Source organism: Eretmochelys imbricata, chromosome 3, assembly GCF_965152235.1.
Source record: "Eretmochelys imbricata isolate rEreImb1 chromosome 3, rEreImb1.hap1, whole genome shotgun sequence".
Taxonomy (NCBI): Eukaryota; Metazoa; Chordata; order Testudines; family Cheloniidae; genus Eretmochelys; species Eretmochelys imbricata.
The window spans coordinates 106,294,440-106,313,831 of NC_135574.1; the positions used below are offsets into that span (position 1 = coordinate 106,294,440).

The 19,392-nt window shown below is 43.4% G+C and overlaps 1 protein-coding gene across 1 annotated transcript in view; it reads right to left on the minus strand.

The window, feature by feature from the left end:
* Positions 1–19,392, minus strand: part of TXLNB (taxilin beta) — a 51,643-nt gene that overhangs the window by 18,146 nt on the left and 14,105 nt on the right. Inside the window, exons 3-4 of the mRNA XM_077811776.1 lie at positions 18,233–18,403; positions 2,034–2,228 (exon numbers count right to left, since the gene is read on the minus strand). Coding sequence (XP_077667902.1) covers positions 2,034–2,228; positions 18,233–18,403 — 366 coding nt within the window. The remainder of the gene's footprint in view (positions 1–2,033; positions 2,229–18,232; positions 18,404–19,392) is intronic.

A 19,392-nucleotide genomic window follows, 5' to 3' on the forward strand; every position in this document is an offset into this window, starting at 1 on the left:
ATGTGGTTGTATTGCTTACCATCTTTACAGATCACCTATTGAATGCAGATCCAATTTTTGTACCGAGAAGGGCTCTACAAATGGAAACCCCAAACATTCCCAGCCTATTGCAGTTATTAGAAAATGATAGGTCTTGTCATAAGAACAAATTGTACCAGAATTTACTCTAGAAGTGAAACCAAGTTTGTATTCATTTAGATTTATAATAACAAAAAAGTCCTGGGGACCTTTTCCAATACTGTGCATTAGAATGTACAATATCCACATATAAACTCATTAGTAGAATCAAAAAGATTAATCATATCTCAAATGCTTGCTCATTAGATCATGAACATGCATAACACAGTTTATTGGTGCTGTTAATTGGTCAAGATTTTGACAGATGGAGCATATTAGAATCAAACATCAAAGTCAATTGATCCTATAAAGTGAAAACAGAGATTTTAGGCCCCAACCTTGCAAACAGCTCAATGTGGGTGCAGGGGTTCATCGGGACAGAGCTCTAAACAGGATCGGGCCCTTTGGGCTTCAGTCTACAAGGTGCTGAGCATTCTTGCCTGACATAACAAAGCACTTGAGGACATGCTTAAATTTAAGCATAGGAGCTGTCTTGCTGAGGCAATTGGACTACACACACATGTAAAGTTCAGCATGTGCTTCAGTACTTTACTGGATCAGGCCAGAGTGCTCAGCACTTTGTGAGGTTGAGCCCTTATTGACTATTGTTTCCTCCTGGTAATTACATGTGTTCCAGCTCAACCACATAACATTGGTTTGATGCAGAAATTAGTGGGTGAAATATACAGGAGGTCAGACTAGATAATCTCATGGTGCTTCTGGTCTTTGAATCGATGACTCTATAGCAGGCTCTCCCAAAAGAAATATCAGCAATAGCAATGGCTCTTGCTGTGTTGAGTAAATCATTAGAGCTGGCTGGGAATTTTCCAGTGTAACTTTTTTGTGTGGGGGAAAATGCTGATTTATGAAACCAAAACTGTCCACAGGAAAGGGTTGCTTTCAACCAATTGCTCAATTTGAAAAAATTTTGAGAAAAAACTTTTGAAATGGTCTAAACATCCTGTTTTGACATTTTCTAATAGAAAAATTTTGTTTTATGGTTTGAAATGACTTTACGTTTCAAAATTTTAGCTAATTTATTCTAAAAAAAGCTTAAGAATAGAAGTCTAAATCAGAACAAAACATTTTGAAATTATGAATTGACATAATCCAAAAAATGTTTCAGATTGTTAGTTCATGAACATTTTTAAAATTTTGATATTTTGTTCTGATTTGGGTTGGGAAAAAAATCTGAATTCTTAATCTCTTATGAGATGGGTCTATAAATCATGCCACATTTAGATAAAATTTCTTTTTATTTTGATAGAAACCATTAAAATGCATTTATAGTTCATTCAGGGGATGGTCTCATGTGTGATACCATAAGATTCTAAAATAATTAGATGGATGTGTTCAGTCCAAAGTGGGTCAGCCTCTGAGACTGGAAGTACACAGTACTTATGTCACTTTTCCTTCTGTTTTTAGTGCATATATTTGGACTGAGAACCACAATGAACATACTAATTAACAATAAAAAGTCCCACAAAGTCATGAGTTGAGATATTTACTAAAGATGGGGAAAAAATCAGCATAGTTTGAAAATATAGGAGTTTTGTTGAAATTTTCTCAATAGTTCTGAGATTTACTGAAGGGATAATATGCTATCTGTATATTTTTTTACTGCGGGTCTGCACACTAGAGTCTGTTCAGATGCCGAGCATCCCTGGTTTACATTTTTTATTAATCTGCAGCTGCCAGAGAAAGGTTGAAACACTAACTTGCTTCTGATGAGGTCTGGATTAAACTACAATGTGTTATTAAATCTTGACAATGTTGCATTTCACGGAAAAGCCTCGTGAAGAACAAAAATGATTGCAGATTAAGAGGATGGGGCGGTGTCAATAAATCTAATCCTCATGAACTTCAAAACCTGCCTTTCCCTACCTCAAGGAGGCTGCATGCCTGAGTAGTCTCACCTCCTCTCTGAGTTCATACTGATCAATGATGCTTTTCAGTTTCTCGGCCAGCTCTGTGTTCTCCTGGCATAGTTTCATGTTCCTTTCACTTTGCTGCTCAATCTGAGTCTGGATATCACTCAGTGTGCCCTGGAAATGATTAGTGATCTCTTTTCTCTTCTCGTCTTCCTCCCGGGCCCGTTGAAGAGTTTCCTCCTGTTAAAAATGTGGAGAATGTGATAATTTAAATGGGTAACACAACAGCCAGCTTTAAAAAAAAGAAAAGACTTGGACTCATCTGAAGGTTATAATGTCTCTTTAGAGCTCTGTCTTTCTTTTTTAAACCCAGGTAAAATGAGTGTGACTATAAATACATAGACTGGATTAGGCAGTAGCCTTGAAAGAAAGGAGGAAAACAAGGACTTGCATTTATACAGATTGAGTTAAAGGGAACTCTCAAACCAGAGCAGCTTGGGTATGAGAATGTTTATACAAAATATAAATGTACCGATTCCCAATATTTCAGCATTACCTTTGCTATGAAGGAAGATATCTGGTCCAAAATGTTGCATCCAAACTGTTTTCTGATGGAAACTTGGATTTTTGACAAAATGACCATGTTTGTTGGAAGGTGTTTGCTTTCTGTGGAAAGTTTCGGCTTTTAGTTGAAACCCCCCCAAACCGAAAAGTTTTGGCCACGAACAAAAATGTTTGGTCTTCATTCAGCACCAATAGAGGGGTTTCTCTCTCATAACCCAGTCTCTTCTGCTTCATCAAGCAGTAAATCAGACAACTATACTGGGCTGTGTGTTGTACAGATACAGAAGTTTATTTGCCAACACAGAGCCAAATAATGGGAGTGTTGCCGGAGTAAGGATGGCCGGATTTGTTCCACGCTTATCAGTGAAACTCTATTTAGGATGTTTTTATGTATAAGTGAAAGTATCAGACGTCTGGATTCAGTGTTCTAGCATTGGGATGACCCAGTTTTTTATTTCTTAGTTATTTGCTTCTAAGGTTGTGTAATTCTGTTGTAACATTATTGGTAGCCACACCTAACATGTTACAACACATTAAGAAACCAACCTACAAATTGCATAGTGGCTTACTTTACAATCCCATAGCATAGTTCAGCTAGCATATTTATTTATATGAAATCCCTGATTACACTGGACAAGGATAATTTATTATAACCATGTGTGAACACAGCTGTAGCTGACTAGCACACTCTAATTTATATTATAGATGTTCCTCAAAGGCATAGATTTATCTCCTATTCTAGAAAAAAAACGAGCACGCAGTGGGTGTGTAACATTCTACACTTTCTACAAGGAACACATCTTAAAGATCTGATGAAGAACAACTACTGCTTCTATTGGAGGTCACTTTTCCTTGTGGTGGACTGGACATGGATGGAGATCACAGAGTCATGCAGTTTTCTGGAGGAGGGAAATTTGGGATAGCATTATTGTTTGTATTACCTAGGGGCCACAGCTGAGATTGGGGCCCCATTGAACTAAGCGCTATATGTACACACAAACACACAAAGAACAGCTTCCAACCAAAATAGACAAGACAAAGAGTGGGAGGAAAGCAATATTATAATCTCCATTTTACAGGTAGACAACTGAGCCATAGAGAGAGAAAGTGATCTGTCCAGCTCACTCAGGAAGCCTTTGGTAATGCTGGGAATTGAATACATGTCTTTTAGACTCCTAGCACAGGGCCTGATCCTTAAGTCGAGCCTCCATAGATATTTCATTCTTTTAGAAGAGCAAAGTGCATTAATAAAATATCATTATCATTATTCTGAGCTCAGTAAAGTAATAAATATATCCAAATGAATATAAAGCAAAACATTTCCACGTCTTGGAGATGAGCTACAATGAACCATTTTGTAGCAAGGTGACATAAAATAGCCAGAAAGTAGCAATTGTGCAAATGTTAAAACATACACAGTGATAACACTTTGGGTCTCATTTATTATTCACCTTGGAAGGAAGAATAATTACTTGAAGCACAACAAAAGAATTGCTGGTTAAGGTTTGTTAGAGTCATCATGCATTTTTGGTGTGGGGTGCATTGTTCAATTTGATCTCCTTCTCTCCCCCAAACAAAAGGCCAGACGGTGGCTTTGAGCTACTGACTGCCTTGTGGGGTTTTGGAACACTCTACAAGCAGCTGTGCAGAACTGGGAGTCCATAGAGTAGCTGGTCCAATCAGAATTTCTCATATTATGATTTTAGGTATCAGATAATGGTCACCATTTGAATTTCAAGTATTTTGAAACGAGGCTGCATCTAGCTGAAAGGAAAGCTGGTCTTATAGTTAAGACACGGAACTGGTCTCAGGAAAACTGCATTCAACTCCTGAGTGACACTGTACATTGGTTTTGCCATCTATAAAATGGGTATGATAGTAATACTTCCTTTGCCTGTCTAGGTTGTAAACTCTTTCAGGCAGGGACTGTATCTTGCTATGTGTAAGTACAATAGCTAGCACAAAGGGGTTCTGATCTTAGAGGCCTCTAGACACTACTGTAGGAGGAATGCTGACTGACTTGTCAAGAATTCCTTCCCAGAGTGTACCAGGAAGCAGTAGCTTTAGCTCCCTAGGAAAGGGAGTGACATGTACTGCACCTGCACTGGGCCAGTGGAGAGGCAATGGCTCTCTAGATCTAGCTTAGCAATGTTTCTTCTCTCCACACCAGTTGTGCTGCCCCCTGAGCAGGGTCACACGGAAGGGGGAAGGCTGTTGCCCCCACATTGGGGCAGCCATCACCTGGCTCAAAGTAAACTTCCTTATTTGTGTTACTGTGTAATTGTTCACCTCAAGTACATCCAAAATCTCCAGTCATTCCTATCCCTATTAATCTGTGAGCATTCCCTCTATTGCCTGTTGCTCTTGGTTTCTCAGGCTTGTTTCTGTACAGCAAGATCATTTAAGTTTTCTTCATAATTCTAAACGTTAAGAGTCAGATCTGCTCTTGCTTACAGCTGTTAAAGCTGGAGTAGCTCCACAAATCCAATGCTCTGGATTCACACTGAATCTCTTCCTGTAGGAATTCCTTTCAGCATGTTCGAAGCATTCAGAACATGCAAATCACATTTCCTTCATTAATTAGTGAAATCTACACTCACTTCTCTAACAGTTGTAAATTATGGTTTGGAGTTTTAACACAAATAAATATGCTGCATCTCCTCTATGCTTACAGGTGGATGAGCTTCCAGAAACTAAAATTGATTCTTAAGATATCCCCTTGATCCAGTTCTACTCTCTCCTCCACCTCGCTCTCTTTTCTTAATTCCCATATTGGAGGTATATCCATACCTCATATGCCAATATGATACTGATATAGCCTTCCTATGTTTCACTGTTAAAAGTGCAATAATAAATTTAATAAAATCTCATAACATCTGAAAGAAGATACTGTTATGAAGTGGGTGAAAGCTTGTTATGTGTTGGGTTAAAATGCCATTGAGGGTGATAGGTGTCAACTCACCCTTCAGTTAACTTAACTATAAACATAAGCCTCACCTAAGACAACAGGAGTGTGTAAACCCCCTCAGGAGCTTTTGGGCTGCGTATTGTTTTGGGGAGGGCTGTGTGGGACTGTGAGAGAGCATTCAGATACTGCTGAGGTCACAAAGAAGAAGAGAGAGAGAGAGAGAGAGGCAGAGGAAAAATGGCAAGAAAAACCAAGCAGGAGCCTGTAAGCACAGTGGTGTGATGCTGGAGTGGGAAAAGCTAGAGAGTTTTTAGGTCTGGTGTTGGCCAAAGAGGTCTGGGGGGCTGGTAAGCTAAGGACCTGCTCCCTTTTGTTCTTGGGTCCTTCTGTGGTCAGGGACACAGGACTTTGTGCATTCCTTGTAAATAAACAAGGCTGCATCAAAGAAATACCTGGCTGCCACCAATTTCTCCTTCCACCTCAAACTCCCACATAGCCCTGAACTTTGACTAGCCACTTGGGTCAAAAAGGGGCAATGCTACCTTATGTGTAGGCTTAATCATTTTAATGAGTGATATTTTATGAATAAAAGACCTCATAGAATTAAGATTATCCAGGATTGATTTTGATCTTGTAAATCAAGAATACTGTAATTCCACTGAAGTCACACCTGAGTGAAAGGAGTGCAAGTGAGATCAGTTTACTACTCCCTGATTAGGTTGATGATCCTGTGATTCTGAGGCAGCGCAGTCTGACTCACAAACTGCTTCGGTCATGCCCAGAATCAGAACTGGTGACTGGCTGGTGTTTACATAAGAGTCTTTCACTCTTAACTGTCCATGAGCAAGAAGCACAAGGGACATGAGATATTTATGTAATTAAACAGCCACCAGACTGTCAGCTAATTTTCAGAACAATAACACAACACAGAGAAATGTGTCAGTGGGGGTATTAGCTGACTTCTGTAAAAGACAGTGGGATATACAGTATAACAATGAGAATAAATTCTGTTATTTTTAGGAACATGTATTTTGCTTTTCTTGAGGGAGAATTAAAAATCTGTTTTCTGCTGTCAAGTGTAGTTGCAGGGAAATCATTTGCATGGTTGGTTTGTAAATGCATAAAGATTTGAGGTTTCTGATATTAACCAAAAAAAGAACGAAGACAAACTTTCCTTTCTGTTGTGTATTTCTTGTTTGTAGTACAATTCTATATTGCATATTCTGCAGCACTTCAGTGCATGTCAGTGGGAATTCCACACACTGAACGAGTGTAGACTATACACATGATATTCAAATGACATGATGTGCATATAATATGCCATGGCAAGTGAGAGGAGATTCATAATGTGGATAGGAGAGGTAAGTTTTGCGCTTTGTAACTTAAGTGACACTATCAGCTGCTTTCTATAGTTTCTTTTCCCCATGATTTATAATATAAGCAGATTTGCCAACCCCAAGTGTTCAAAAATTATGTGCCAGGCTCTCCTTCCCCTCCACCCACCAATAATTAAATTGGGTTAAAACCATGGTTAAAATAATACACTTTGGATTCTTTTTATTTGCTTTCTGGTTTTTTAGCCTCTCTCTCTCTCTGAAACCCTAAGGGCTAGAAATGTAGCTTTACTTTTTTTCCCCACGTAATCACATGACTCCAGAATGTGGGCCTTTTAAAAATCCACTAAATACTACAAGGATCATGTTAAATTTGTGAGAATTGGCAACTGACTTTCTTCATTATGAATTTCATTCTTATCCATTTTGGAGACACTGATATTTTTTCCTATAGGCTTATTTTATTTTGCTTGCTTGTAATGTCTGCACAAGGCTGGAGTAGGCTTAGTGCTTCTGTGTTTTACAGAAAGGTCTATAGCATCTTTATGTCCACACTATGAAATTAGGTCAATTTTATAGAAGTAGATTTTTAGAAATTGATTTTATACAGTCGATTGTGTATGTCCACACAAAGCGCATTAAGTCGGCGGAGTGCGTCCTCACTACCGTGGCTAGCATCGACCTATGGAGCGGTGCACTGTCTCTGCTGCCCATTGGAATTCTGGGTTAAGCTCCCAATGCCTGATGGGGCAAAAACATTGTCGCGAGTGGTTATGGGTACATGTCGCCAGTGGCCCCTCCCTCCATGAAAGCAATGGCAGACAATTGTTTCATGCCTTTTTTCCACGCAGACGCCATACCACGGCAAGCGTGCAGCCCGCTCAGCTCAGCTCACCGGCACCGCTGCTGTTGTGTCCTAGGTGCTGCTGGCAGCAGACGATGCACTAGGACTGCTAACCGTCGTCATCCACCGCTTCCGCTGCAACTCTGCTCTGCTGCTATTGTCTCAATAGCGAATTTCTCCATGTTGTCTGTCATGGGCTCCCGGGTAAGTGTGTTCTTCCTCGGGAAATGTGCGCAGTGCTAACCGTCATCCTCCACCGCTTCCGTGGCAACTTTGCTCTCTTGCTCTCATGAATCCACCTTGCAGGTGCTCTCATCATTCTCTGTAAATATCTATTCTCGTGGCATCTGTTGTCAGCCACCGCTTCCGCTGCAACTCTGTTCTCCTGCAGACGCCATACCACTGCAAGCTTTGAGCCTGCTTAGATCACCAGGGCAGTTATGAGCATTGTAAACACCTTGCGCATTATTCTGCAGTATGTGCAGAACCAGAACCTGCAAAAGCAGGCGAGGAGGCAATGGCAGCGCGATGATGAGAGTGATGAGGACATGGACACAGACTTCTCTCAAAGCACGGGCCCTGGTAATGCGGGCATCATGGTGCTAATGGGCCAGGCTCATGCCGTGGCACACCAGTTCTGGGCCTGGGAAACAAGCATAGACTGGTGGGACCGCATAGTGTTGCAGGTCTGGGATGATTCCCAGTGACTGCGAAATTTTAGCATGCGTATGGGCACTTTCATGGAACTTTGTGATTTGCTTTCCCCTGCCCTGAAGCGCAGGAATACAAAGATGAGAGCAGCCCTCACAGTTCACAAGTGAGTGGCGATAGCTCTGTGGAAGCTTGCAACGCCAGACAGCTACCAGTCAGTTGGGAATCAATTTGGAGTGGGCAAATCTACTGTAGAGGCTGCTGTGATGCAAGTAGCCAACACAATCAAAGATCTGGTGATCTCAAGGGTAGTGACCCTGGGAAATGTGCAGGTCATAGTGGATGACTTTGCTGCAATGGGATTCCCTAACTGTGGTAGGGCTATAGACGGAACCCATATCCCTATCTTGGCATCTGAGCACCAAGCCAGCGAGTACATAAACCGCAAGGGGTACTTTTCAATGGTGCTGCAAGCACTGGTGGATCACAAGGGACGTTTCACTGACATCAACGTGGGATGGCCGGGAAAGGTACCTGAAAGGTTCAGGAACTCTGGTCTGTTTGAACAGCTGCAGGAAGGGACTTACTTCTAAGACCAGAAAATAACTGTTGGGGATGTTGAAATGCCTATAGTTATCCTTGAGGACTCAGCCTACCCCTTAATGCCATGGCTCATGAAGCCATACACAAGCACCCTGGACAGCAGTAAGGAGCTGTTCAACTATAGGCTGAGCTAGTGCAGAATGGTGGTATGATGTGCATTTGGACGTTTAAAAGCTTGCTGGTGCAGTTTACTGACTCGATTAGACCTCAGCGAAACCAATATTCCCATTGTTATTGCTGCTTGCTGTGTGCTCCACAATGTCTATGAGAGTAAGGGGGAGATGTTTATGGCGGGGTGGGAGGTTGAGGCAAATTGCCTGGCCACTGATTATGCATAGCCAGACACCAGGGTGATTAGAAGAGCATAGCAGGGTGCACTGCACATCAGAAAAGCTCTGAAAACCAGTTTCATGACTGGCCAGGCTACAGTGTGACAGTTGTGTTTGTTTATCCTTGATGAAAACCCGCCCCTTGGTTCACTCTACTTCCCTGTAAGTCAACCACCCTCCCCCCCTTGATCACCACTTGCAGACGCAATAAAGTCATTGTTGCTTCACATTCATGCATTCTTTATTAATTCATCACACAAAATAGGAAGATAACTGCCAAGGTAGCCCAGAAAGGATAGGGGAGGACGGAAGCACCGGGTGGGGTGGTGGATGAGGGGAGGAGGGAAGGACAAGCCCACACTGCACTTCAAAATTTATTGAATGCCAGCCTTCTGTTGCTTGGGCAGTCCTCTGGGGTGGAGTGGTTGGGTGCTCGGAGGACCCCTCGCCACCCCACGTTCTTGGACGTCTGGGTGAGGAGGCTATGGAACTTGGGGAGGAGGGAGGGCAGTTACGGAGGGGCTCCAGCAGCAGTCTGTGCTCCTGCTGCCTTTCCTGCAGCTCCACCAGACACCGGAGCATACCAGTTTGATCCCCTAGTAGTCTCAGCATTGCATGCTGCCTCCTCTCATCGCGCTACCGCCATCTCTCATCTTGCTCCCGCCACCTCTCATCTCGCTCGTCCCTCCTGTCCTCGCGTTCATTTTCTGCTTTCCTGGACTCTGACATTGTTTGCCTCCACGCATTCTGCTGGGCTCTTTCAGTGTGGGAGGACTGCATGAGCTCAGAGAACATTTCATCATGAGTGCTTTTTTTCTGCCTTCTTATCTGTGTTAGCCTCTGGGATGGAGATGATAGGGGGAGCGTTGAAATATTTGCAGCTGCAGGAGGAAAAAAAGGGAGAGTAGTATTTAAAAAGACACATTTTAGAGAACAATGGGTAGACTCTTTCACAGTGAACCAAGCTGTTAACATTATGTAGCTTTCGGTACATGGTCGCATTTTGCCTCTTATATTGAGGGCCTGCCGGTTTGGTGTGAGAGATCACACATGCAGGGCCGGGCAACAGAATTCGGCTTGCAGGCAGCCATGGTAAGTCACAGTCTTTCAGCTTCTTCAACCTTCATAACATGTGGGAATGGTTTCAGACAGCAGCGCCCTCCTTTCCCATACCAAGCACCCATTGGGTTGGCCATTTAAAAGGAGGGGCTGCGGTTTTCAGGTTAACGTGGAGCACAAACCCAACTAAACCCCCCTCCCCACCCAATTCTCTGGGATGATCACTCTCCTGAGGATAACACAGAGAGATAAAGAAGGGATGTTGCTTGAATGCCAGCAAACACCAGGACCATACGCTGCCAGGCTTTGTGATGCAATGATTCCAGACTATGTGCTACTGGCCTGGTGGTAAAGTGTCCTACCATGGAGGACGGAATAAGGCTGCCCTCCCCAGAAACCTTTTGCAAAGGCTTTGGGAGTATCTCCAGGAGAGCTTCATGGAGATGTCCCTGGAGGATTTCCACTCTGTCCCCAGACACGTTAACAGACTTTTCCAGTAGCTGTACTGGTCACAAATGCATCCCAAGTCTTCAGGGAAAATTAATCATTAAACATGCTTGCTTTTAAACCATGTATTATATTTACAAAGGTACACTCACCAGAGGTGCCTTCACCAGCTTCATGGTCCGGGAGCCCGTCTTGGGAGGGTTGGGAGGGTATTGGCTCCAGGGTTATAAACAGTTCCTGGCTGTCAGAGAGAACGGTTTCTCTGCTTGCTGCTGTGCGCTATCCTCCTCCTCCTCCTCCTCATCTTCCTCGTCCCCAAAATCCTCATCCCTATTGCAGGAGACTCCCCCCTTGCAGGTGTCCACGGACATGGGTGGGGTAGTGGGAGGCCCTCCCCCCCCCAGAATTGCATGCAGCTCATCATAGAAGTGTCATGTTTGGGACTCTGACCCGGAGCGGCCGTTTTCCTCTTTGGTTTTTTGGTAGGCTTGCCTGAGATCCTTAATTTTCATATGGCACTGCTGCGGGTCCCTGTTGTAGCCTCTGTCCATCATGCCCTTGGAGATTTTTGCAAATATTTTGGCATTTCATCTTTTGGAACGGAGTTCTGATAGCATGGATTCATCTCGCCATACAGCAATCAGATCCAGTACCTCCCGTTCAGTCCATGCTGGAGCTCTTTTGCGATTCTGGGACTGCATGGTCACCTGTGTTGATGAGCTCACCACGCTGGCCAAACAGGAAATGAAATTCAAAAGTTCCCGGGGCTTTTCCTGTATACCTGGCTAGTGCATCTGAGTTGAAAGTGCTGTCCAGAGCGGTCACAATGGAGCACTCTGGGATAGCTCCCGGAGGCCAATACCATCGAATTGCATCCACACTACCCCAAATTCAACCTGGCGCTGTCGATTTCAGCGCTAATCCCCTCGTTGGGGAGGAGTACAGAAATCAATTTTAAGAGCCCTTTAAGTCGACAAAAATGGCTTCATCGTGTGGATGGGTGCAGGTTAAATTGATCTAATGCTGCCAAATTTGACCTAAACTCGTAGTGGAGACCAGGGCTAAGAAAGTAGTGGCCAAATTTTAAACTTCTATCCCCTTTAGGGGACAGACTTACACTCGGTTCTTGCTATGGGTGTAATTGTGTTTTGTGTGTTCACATGGCAAGTACTAAAGCCAATGGAAGCCAGACAGAATTTGGCTTTATAATAGCCAAAAGTTTGCCTGGCTGGTCACCCAGTTCCAAAGTAAAATGGTTTAAAAGGTGACAGATATTGGAGATAGTCTCACTAGGTTTAAGGGTAAAAGGCCCTATTAACTACTTATGCCCCATGCAAAAATAGGGAGCAAACTCTGTTACCCTAGTCATAGTGAGATCAAGAAGTATCTGACTACTGAGATGTCATTTATGATATTCAACAATGCAACCAGTTCCATATCTACTCTCACCATACTATTAGGTCTGCTCTACACACAAAGTTGCTCTGGTTTAACTAAAGGTGGGTTTTAAAAAAAAATACTTAGGGTTTCCACTGGTTTAACTATGAGTGGACATACTTTAGTCACTTTAAAACTGCCTGATATTGGTTTAAGGTAAAATGATCAGAAGAGATTTTTTATGTAATAACAATAATAATATTTATTATTTATAGGTATTCACAAACAACTAGCAGGAAAATTAGCAACAGAGCCTTTTTAATAGAAAATAAGATATTTAAAGAAACATGGTTGTTGTAGATTTCACATCTAAATGGCATATGTGAAAAATGGGAATTTTAGTAATATTTTTATGATTCCCGTGTGTCTGAGATTCCCTCCATGCTTTGCCTTGCTATGCACAGAGTATAAAGGGCCAAAATGTTACTGTTGGGGCAAAGTAAGAGACATGAAGTATTTGTGTAACTATACTGTCTCTGGTGGTATGGATAGGTCATGAAAGGACTGGCTGAAAAGCATATCAATTGAGAACCTGGAAAGACTGGGACATTGGCCAGGACATTCATAGCAATCAGCAACCAAGAGGAACAAAATTTCCTCCCCACCTCTCAGAAGGAAGGCAGAGCAAAGGCACCAGCTGGAGGACAAAAGGAAAAGCTGGGTGAGAACTGGCCTCTGGAGAGAGACACTCAAACACCGGGAACTAAGGACAAAGGGATGGAGATGGAGAGAGAGCCTAGATGGCTGAAGGGAGCCCTGGCCTGGCATTGGCCAGGCTGAACTCTCTTAACCTTTGCCTCTCTGTGCTAACCTAAGGACTTTCAGATTCTGTATGCTAGGTGACTAATAAATTGTTAACTTGTTTGAAAAAGCTGCTTGGTGTCACTATAGATACTCACTGAGAACACTGAGCCCTGATGGGGCATAGTCCAAGTCTCCCACAGGAGTCTGGTTTGGCTGGACTCACAGCAGGGAGCCATGGATTGCTGGTGCCTGAAGGCCTACTTTAGGAGTCCTGGAGGCATGGGTCTTCCCCTATGGAACTGTGTGGATCCTTGGGGACGAGCACACTAAAGGGGTCACTCCCAAGGGACTGGTTACAGGCTGGGGCATAGACCAGACCCTATGAATCCATGACAACCTAATACACCAAAGAAGTTACAGACACACTTTGAATCTGATCCCATTGACACACATTAAAATTTCTCTCACACAGATACTGTAACTTCAGACAGTTTTTGCAGACTAGGTCAACATCTTTCTCATCCTCAAGGCAAATAAGACTGACTTTTTGGCTTGGTTCATCCTCAATGGTCATTTCAAAATATCCCAGCACCCAAATTATATCAAAATACCCAATAGCTTCTTGAGAGTCTCCTGCAGCAAATCACTAGTGCTTATTTTGTTATGGAGACACATATATAATATATAAAACATACTGAGTCTAAGGGTATGTCTACATTGCAATCAGAGCTGTGACTACAACACATGTAGAAATACCTGAGCTAGCTTTGATCTAGTTAGCTTGAATAACAATAGCAGTGATGCCATGGCAGAATGCGTAGAGAAATGCTAAACTGTATTATGCTGTTTAGTCACTAAGTGGCGCAATGTGTAATATACCTTATCGGAGTATATACCTCAATGGCTATACCTGTCAGTGCATTAAAGTGTGTCTTAAAGAGAACACATCTCTGTCATGGTGCGCACCACTCACAGCCAGACTGGTGAGTGGTACTCTGGGGATTAACTCAAGGCTGATGCCTCCTGCCTGCGGTTTGTACACCGTCACTCTGTCTCTGCTGTCTGCCTGCAGCCCCCTCACAGCCTCAGGACCTGTAATGTCCTCTTTGTGGCTTGGCCCTCCAGCTGTTTCACAGTCCATGTTCACCCCTTCCAGGGGAGGTTTAGCTCCCCAATAGTCCTAGGCAGTCTTCCCACTCATTGCCTTGGTGCTACTTGCCCAATGGCTGGTAGGTGAACCTGGGCCCACCCTCTTCTCTGGGTTCCAGCCAGGGGCCCTCAGCTCAGCAGTTCAGGCCTCCTCTCTCGGGCATCACTGTTCTATCTCTGGGTTACTTCCTACTACTGGTTCCCCATTTCTTCCTGGGCCTACCAGTTCCCCGAAGCCTTTCTCCCAGGTAGTAACTGCAGTCTCCACTTACTCCTCCCTTTCTCCTAGGAGTGTCTACCTTTTCCCAGCTACCCCTTCTTCTTTCAGCTCCTGGACTTTATAGGCCATGCTTAATCCTGCCCAGCTGAGCTTCCTTAATCAGCTACCTGATGGGTTAATTGGCCCATCTGGCCTGCATTAAACTCTGTAGGGTAAGTGTGGGATAGTCATCCCATCACAATCTCTCTGTATCTCTCTCTGTGGTGGAAGCTCTGTAACTAGTCCATATGTGGTACATGACAAGATATCAGCAGTAAAGGCAACCTAACTGCAGAGGAGAACAGAAACAGAAGGAAAGCAGCAACAAAGGTTGCACATTGAAAAAAAGCAACAATGTTTTCAGGATCTATTTTATCAGCATGCCACTCTTTAGGGCCCCAGAGAACTTCAGCTTTGATACACCTTAAGAATGGAGAGACTGGAAGCAATATTTTGCAAGATTTCACAATGTAACCAAACTCCATAAGGAAACTGGAGATATCCAGGTATGCTCTTTAATTTATGCGATGGGAAAGTACCCAGAGCACATCTTTAAGTATTTTACCTTTACTAAAGAGAGTCACAGAGATGACTGTGAAAGGTTTCTGGCTATGTTTGATGAATACTTTATACCTCATGGAAATGTGATTTATGAAAGGGCATGTTTTCACCAAAGAATTCAATAAACAGGGGAATCTGCTGAATCTTTTATCAGAACTTTACATGCATTAGCAGAAAACTGTGATTTTGGGCCTGAGAATGCAGTTGCTTTGAAAGATTTTATCTACGAGCTCTATGATCAGTTAAAAAAAGAAAACCCTACAGGCAGCTATTCAAATAGCAAAGTATCTGAACTGGTCAAACAGCAAAATCAAGAGCTATTTGCCAGTCTTGAAAGCCAAGAAACTAGCTTACAAGCTGTAAAGAGGGCTAAAAGTAATTCTCATAGGACCTCTGAGACTAAGAGGGATATAGCCCAGGCTAACTACATACTTTTCGGACTAAATGCATAAGATATGGGAAAATTCATAGCCCAGGGATCCATGTCCAGTCAAAGGTGCAATATGTAATAAATGCACAAAATATGGACATTGTGCAGCAATTTGCTGCACTAAAGCAGTTAGGGTGTTGACTCATATTATAGGCAATCAAGAGCCATAGTTTCTGGGCTTTATCATGTGTGATGACACAGAGCCCACCTGGAGAATGAAACTGGGTGTTCATGGAAAGACTATTGATTCAGCAGCAGACATGAGTCATATTATCAGAGGGGACTTACAATCACCTTCAGCACCTCCCAGAGCTGAAGTCACCTGACACATCTCTGACTAGCCCTGGAGGTATTCTGAACTGCACAGACCAGTTCCCCACAGAAACAACATGCCCCCCCCCCCAAAAAAAGAAAAAGTTTTGCACTCAAAGTGCATGTGATCAAAGGATTAAAGACCAATGATCTTCTCAGCTTCTGTATGGCAGCCATGATGGGACTAGTGAGAAAGGTGGAAGAACTCAATGAAGTATTTGATGATACTGGAGTTTTAAAAGGAGATCCAGTAAAATAACTTTAAGAGGCAATGCTGAACCACATAGATGAAGTGAGCTGTAGCTCACAAAAGCTTATGCTCAATAAATTTGTTAGTCTCTAAGGTGCCACAAGTACTCCTTTTCTTTTTGCGAATACAGACTAACACGGCTGCTACTCTGAAACCTGTCACACAGAATAACAACTCTACCAGACAGGCCTTGGAAGAGACTAGCTGCAAATTTATGCTAATTCAGAGGCCATCATTAGCTGGTTGGTACTTTTTCCAGGTATATAGAAATGTATTTGAAAGACATAATATGTCTTAGTGTTATTGAGAAACTGATGTGCACTTTTGCTTATTTTGGTATTCCAGAACAACTAGTGACAGACAATGGACCACAATTCACCACCGCAGAATATAAGTAATTCCAACTGAAATATGATTTTGATCATATTACTAGCTGCCCACATTACTCACAAGCAAATGGAGAGTCTGAGAGAGCTGTTCGGACAACAGAAAGATCCATTCCTTGTTCTTCTGATTTACAGATCAATGCCTATATAATCCAATACAACTCCTGATGGGAAGACCTCAGAACTACTGTTAGGTTCTTTTCCAAAGTCATATCTCCAAAGTGGCCAGACATGAAGGGAGTAGCCGAATCAGCTAAAAAGGAAAGAGCTTATAAACTCTTTTACAACAGAGGTAACTCAGAGAACTGCTGGGTGTAGAACATGATTGTGTTTTTGTCAAAGCTGAATGGAGAAAAAGGATGGAGAAATCTAGCTATTGTAAAGGGGGAAAAAAAACCCTCATGCCCAGATTATATGTGACTGAAACCAACATGGAGAGTTCAGCAGAAACTGTTGACAACTACAGTTTGTTGCTGAGAGATCACAATCAACAGAGCAAACTCTGCAGATGGTAGGTACATAACAAGAAAAAAAAGACACAGATTCCAAACCAACCATGGCCAGTTGTTGCAACTATGGATAGCCAGATGATCGAGTTGTTACGTGTTCAGGTTGTGTAATTAGAAAACCAGTATGATTCAGAGACACTTAACAGACTAATCCATATTGAACTTTAAAGACCGTGTCCTAGTGTACATTTTGTAAATGATTGGAATGTAAAACTTAAAGGGGGAGATATAGTGCAATATAAAGCTGCATTATAATGTTTTGCCACTAGGTGGTCTTGTGTGAAACATACTTTACCTGAGTTTGTAATAAGCCAGAGACTAGCAATGCATTAAAGCAGCGGTTCTCAAACTTTAGCAACTCGAGGACGCCCATTTTGATTTAAAATTTTTCACAGACCCGCAAGCCCCCCTGCTCAGCCCCAGGCCCTGCCCCCACTCCACCCCTTCCCCCAAGGCTCCACCTCTTCCCACCCCGTTTCACCCCTGCCCCTCCTCTTCCCTGCGTCTTTCTTCCCCCTCCCCAGAGCACACCCGGTCCTCGCTCCCCCCGCCTTTCTCCTATCTGGGGAACAGCTGTTCCCCAGCATGCAGGAGGCACTGGAAGGGAGGGGGAGGAGTTGATCAGTGGGGCTGGTCACCCTGGACATGATTCCACTCCCTCTCACAAGCATGCCCCATCCCCACTCCTCGCCCATCCTCCCAATGCCTCCTTCACACTGCTGAACAGCTGTTTCCTGGTGTGCAGGAGGCACTGGAAGGGAGGGGAGGAGTTGAGGGAGAGAGGGGGATGGAGTTGATCAGCCAGGCCCGCAGACCACCTGGAGTACCTTCATGGACCCCCAGGGGTCCGCAGACCCCAGTTTGAGAAACGCTGATTTAAAGGATCTCATGGCAGGCACATCTGATGTATCTCTCTCTGTAAAGGAATCTCTGTAGCCTGTCCACATCTGGCACAAGAGTCTGAACAGTTAGCAGCAGTCCTGCAACTTACTGTGTACAAGAATTACATGACAGAAAGGGTGGCAACATTGATTAGCCACTTGAGTAGCCGCCCATGGTTCCAGGCATGATTGTACAGCCCATGCTGCCACCCTTGCTGCAATGGCTTCAGAGCTAGTTCAGGTATGTCTACACAGTCTTCAGTCACACCTCTGATTGTACTGTAAGCATACCCTGTGTGTCATTCACACAAATGGCCCTTTGCACCACTCTGACAGCATAAATAAGGATTACAATTGGTGAAAATGTCATTTACACTCACCTAATGGCCCTTTTACAGAGCCAGAACTGGGTAAAGGGCCTTAATGTAAGCAGGAATGAGGCCTATGGTATATAATTGCATATTGTGTACATTAATGTAAATAATCTTTTCAGTGTGATGTTTGAACAGCATAGTAACGTTTCTGAGCCTGCCCACACAGTATGGGGCATATATCCTGCTGTATAGTTTGAGAGGCCTCTTACTAACCTTGAGGGTTTTGTTGTGTCTCTGGAGCTCCCGGCAGAGACTCTCAAGTTTGCTGCGGGCAAGGATGGCTCTGCTGTGCTCACTCTGCAGCTGGTCCTTCTCTTTGATGATCTGCGCCTGTCTCTTCTGTAGATACTTCAGCTTTTTCTGCTCAGCACGATGTTCTTCCAGCTGAAGACACAGGGGCAAAATGTAGGTAAAAATAAAAATGCAGTATATTGAAAGGAAGGAAAAGAAAATGCGCTCTTTGATTTTTAACTAAGTTCCTCCTCTTTCATAACTGTTTGGAGAGTTTTTTGTATTTATACCAGCACCTAGTGAAGAGAGGCAAACTACTGGCAGTAAAATCACAATCTGTACAATAGCCCAGTGAATGATGTGTTTGTGTGTGTGAGTGCGCATGTGGATGGGGGGAGCATGAAGGTAATTTTTAATATTCTGTCCTCCCGTTTCAACCCTTTCTTCTTCAGTCTGCCAGATCCAAGCTTGAATGTTTTTGTTCTGTTTTGCTGTTTAAAACTGGGGCAATCACTGGAGCCTTATGCAGTGGGAATTCTCATACCCTGTCATGAGGTAACTCAGTGATTACTCATTTTATACTGTGGCTTTGTGAGAAGTAGAGCGGTCTTTCAGACAGGCCTTGTTCACTTATCACTGCCAGAAAGCAACAAAACTCAAAAATTTACTAGATACCCAAGCAGCTGTTGAAATAAAAGCCCTTGGTAATCAAAAATGTAGCCTTTCTGTGGGTTTCTGCTGTCACTGGCAGTGCATTCTTTAGCAGTACAAATTCCTTTAGGGCACCAAAAAATAATATCGTACTATATTGGCTGAAGTAAGTATTTGGTGTGAACTTCCAAATATTTGCCACAACTACGTTTTAGTGGTGCATTTGATCATAGAATTACAACTGTACTTTTGATTGGTGCTGTTCATTACTGTGACAGGGTGACTGGCTACTTTAAGAAGGAGGGGATCCGGTGCACCTATGACTGCCCAGTTGTGCTAGAGCAGGGGTGGCCAACCTGTGGCTCCGGAGCTACTTGCAGCTCTTCAGAAGTTAATATGCAACTCCGGCGCTGGAGCTACAGGCGACAACTTTCCAGTGTGTTGGGGGAGGCTCACTGCTCAACCCCGGGCTCTGCCATAGGCCCTGCCCC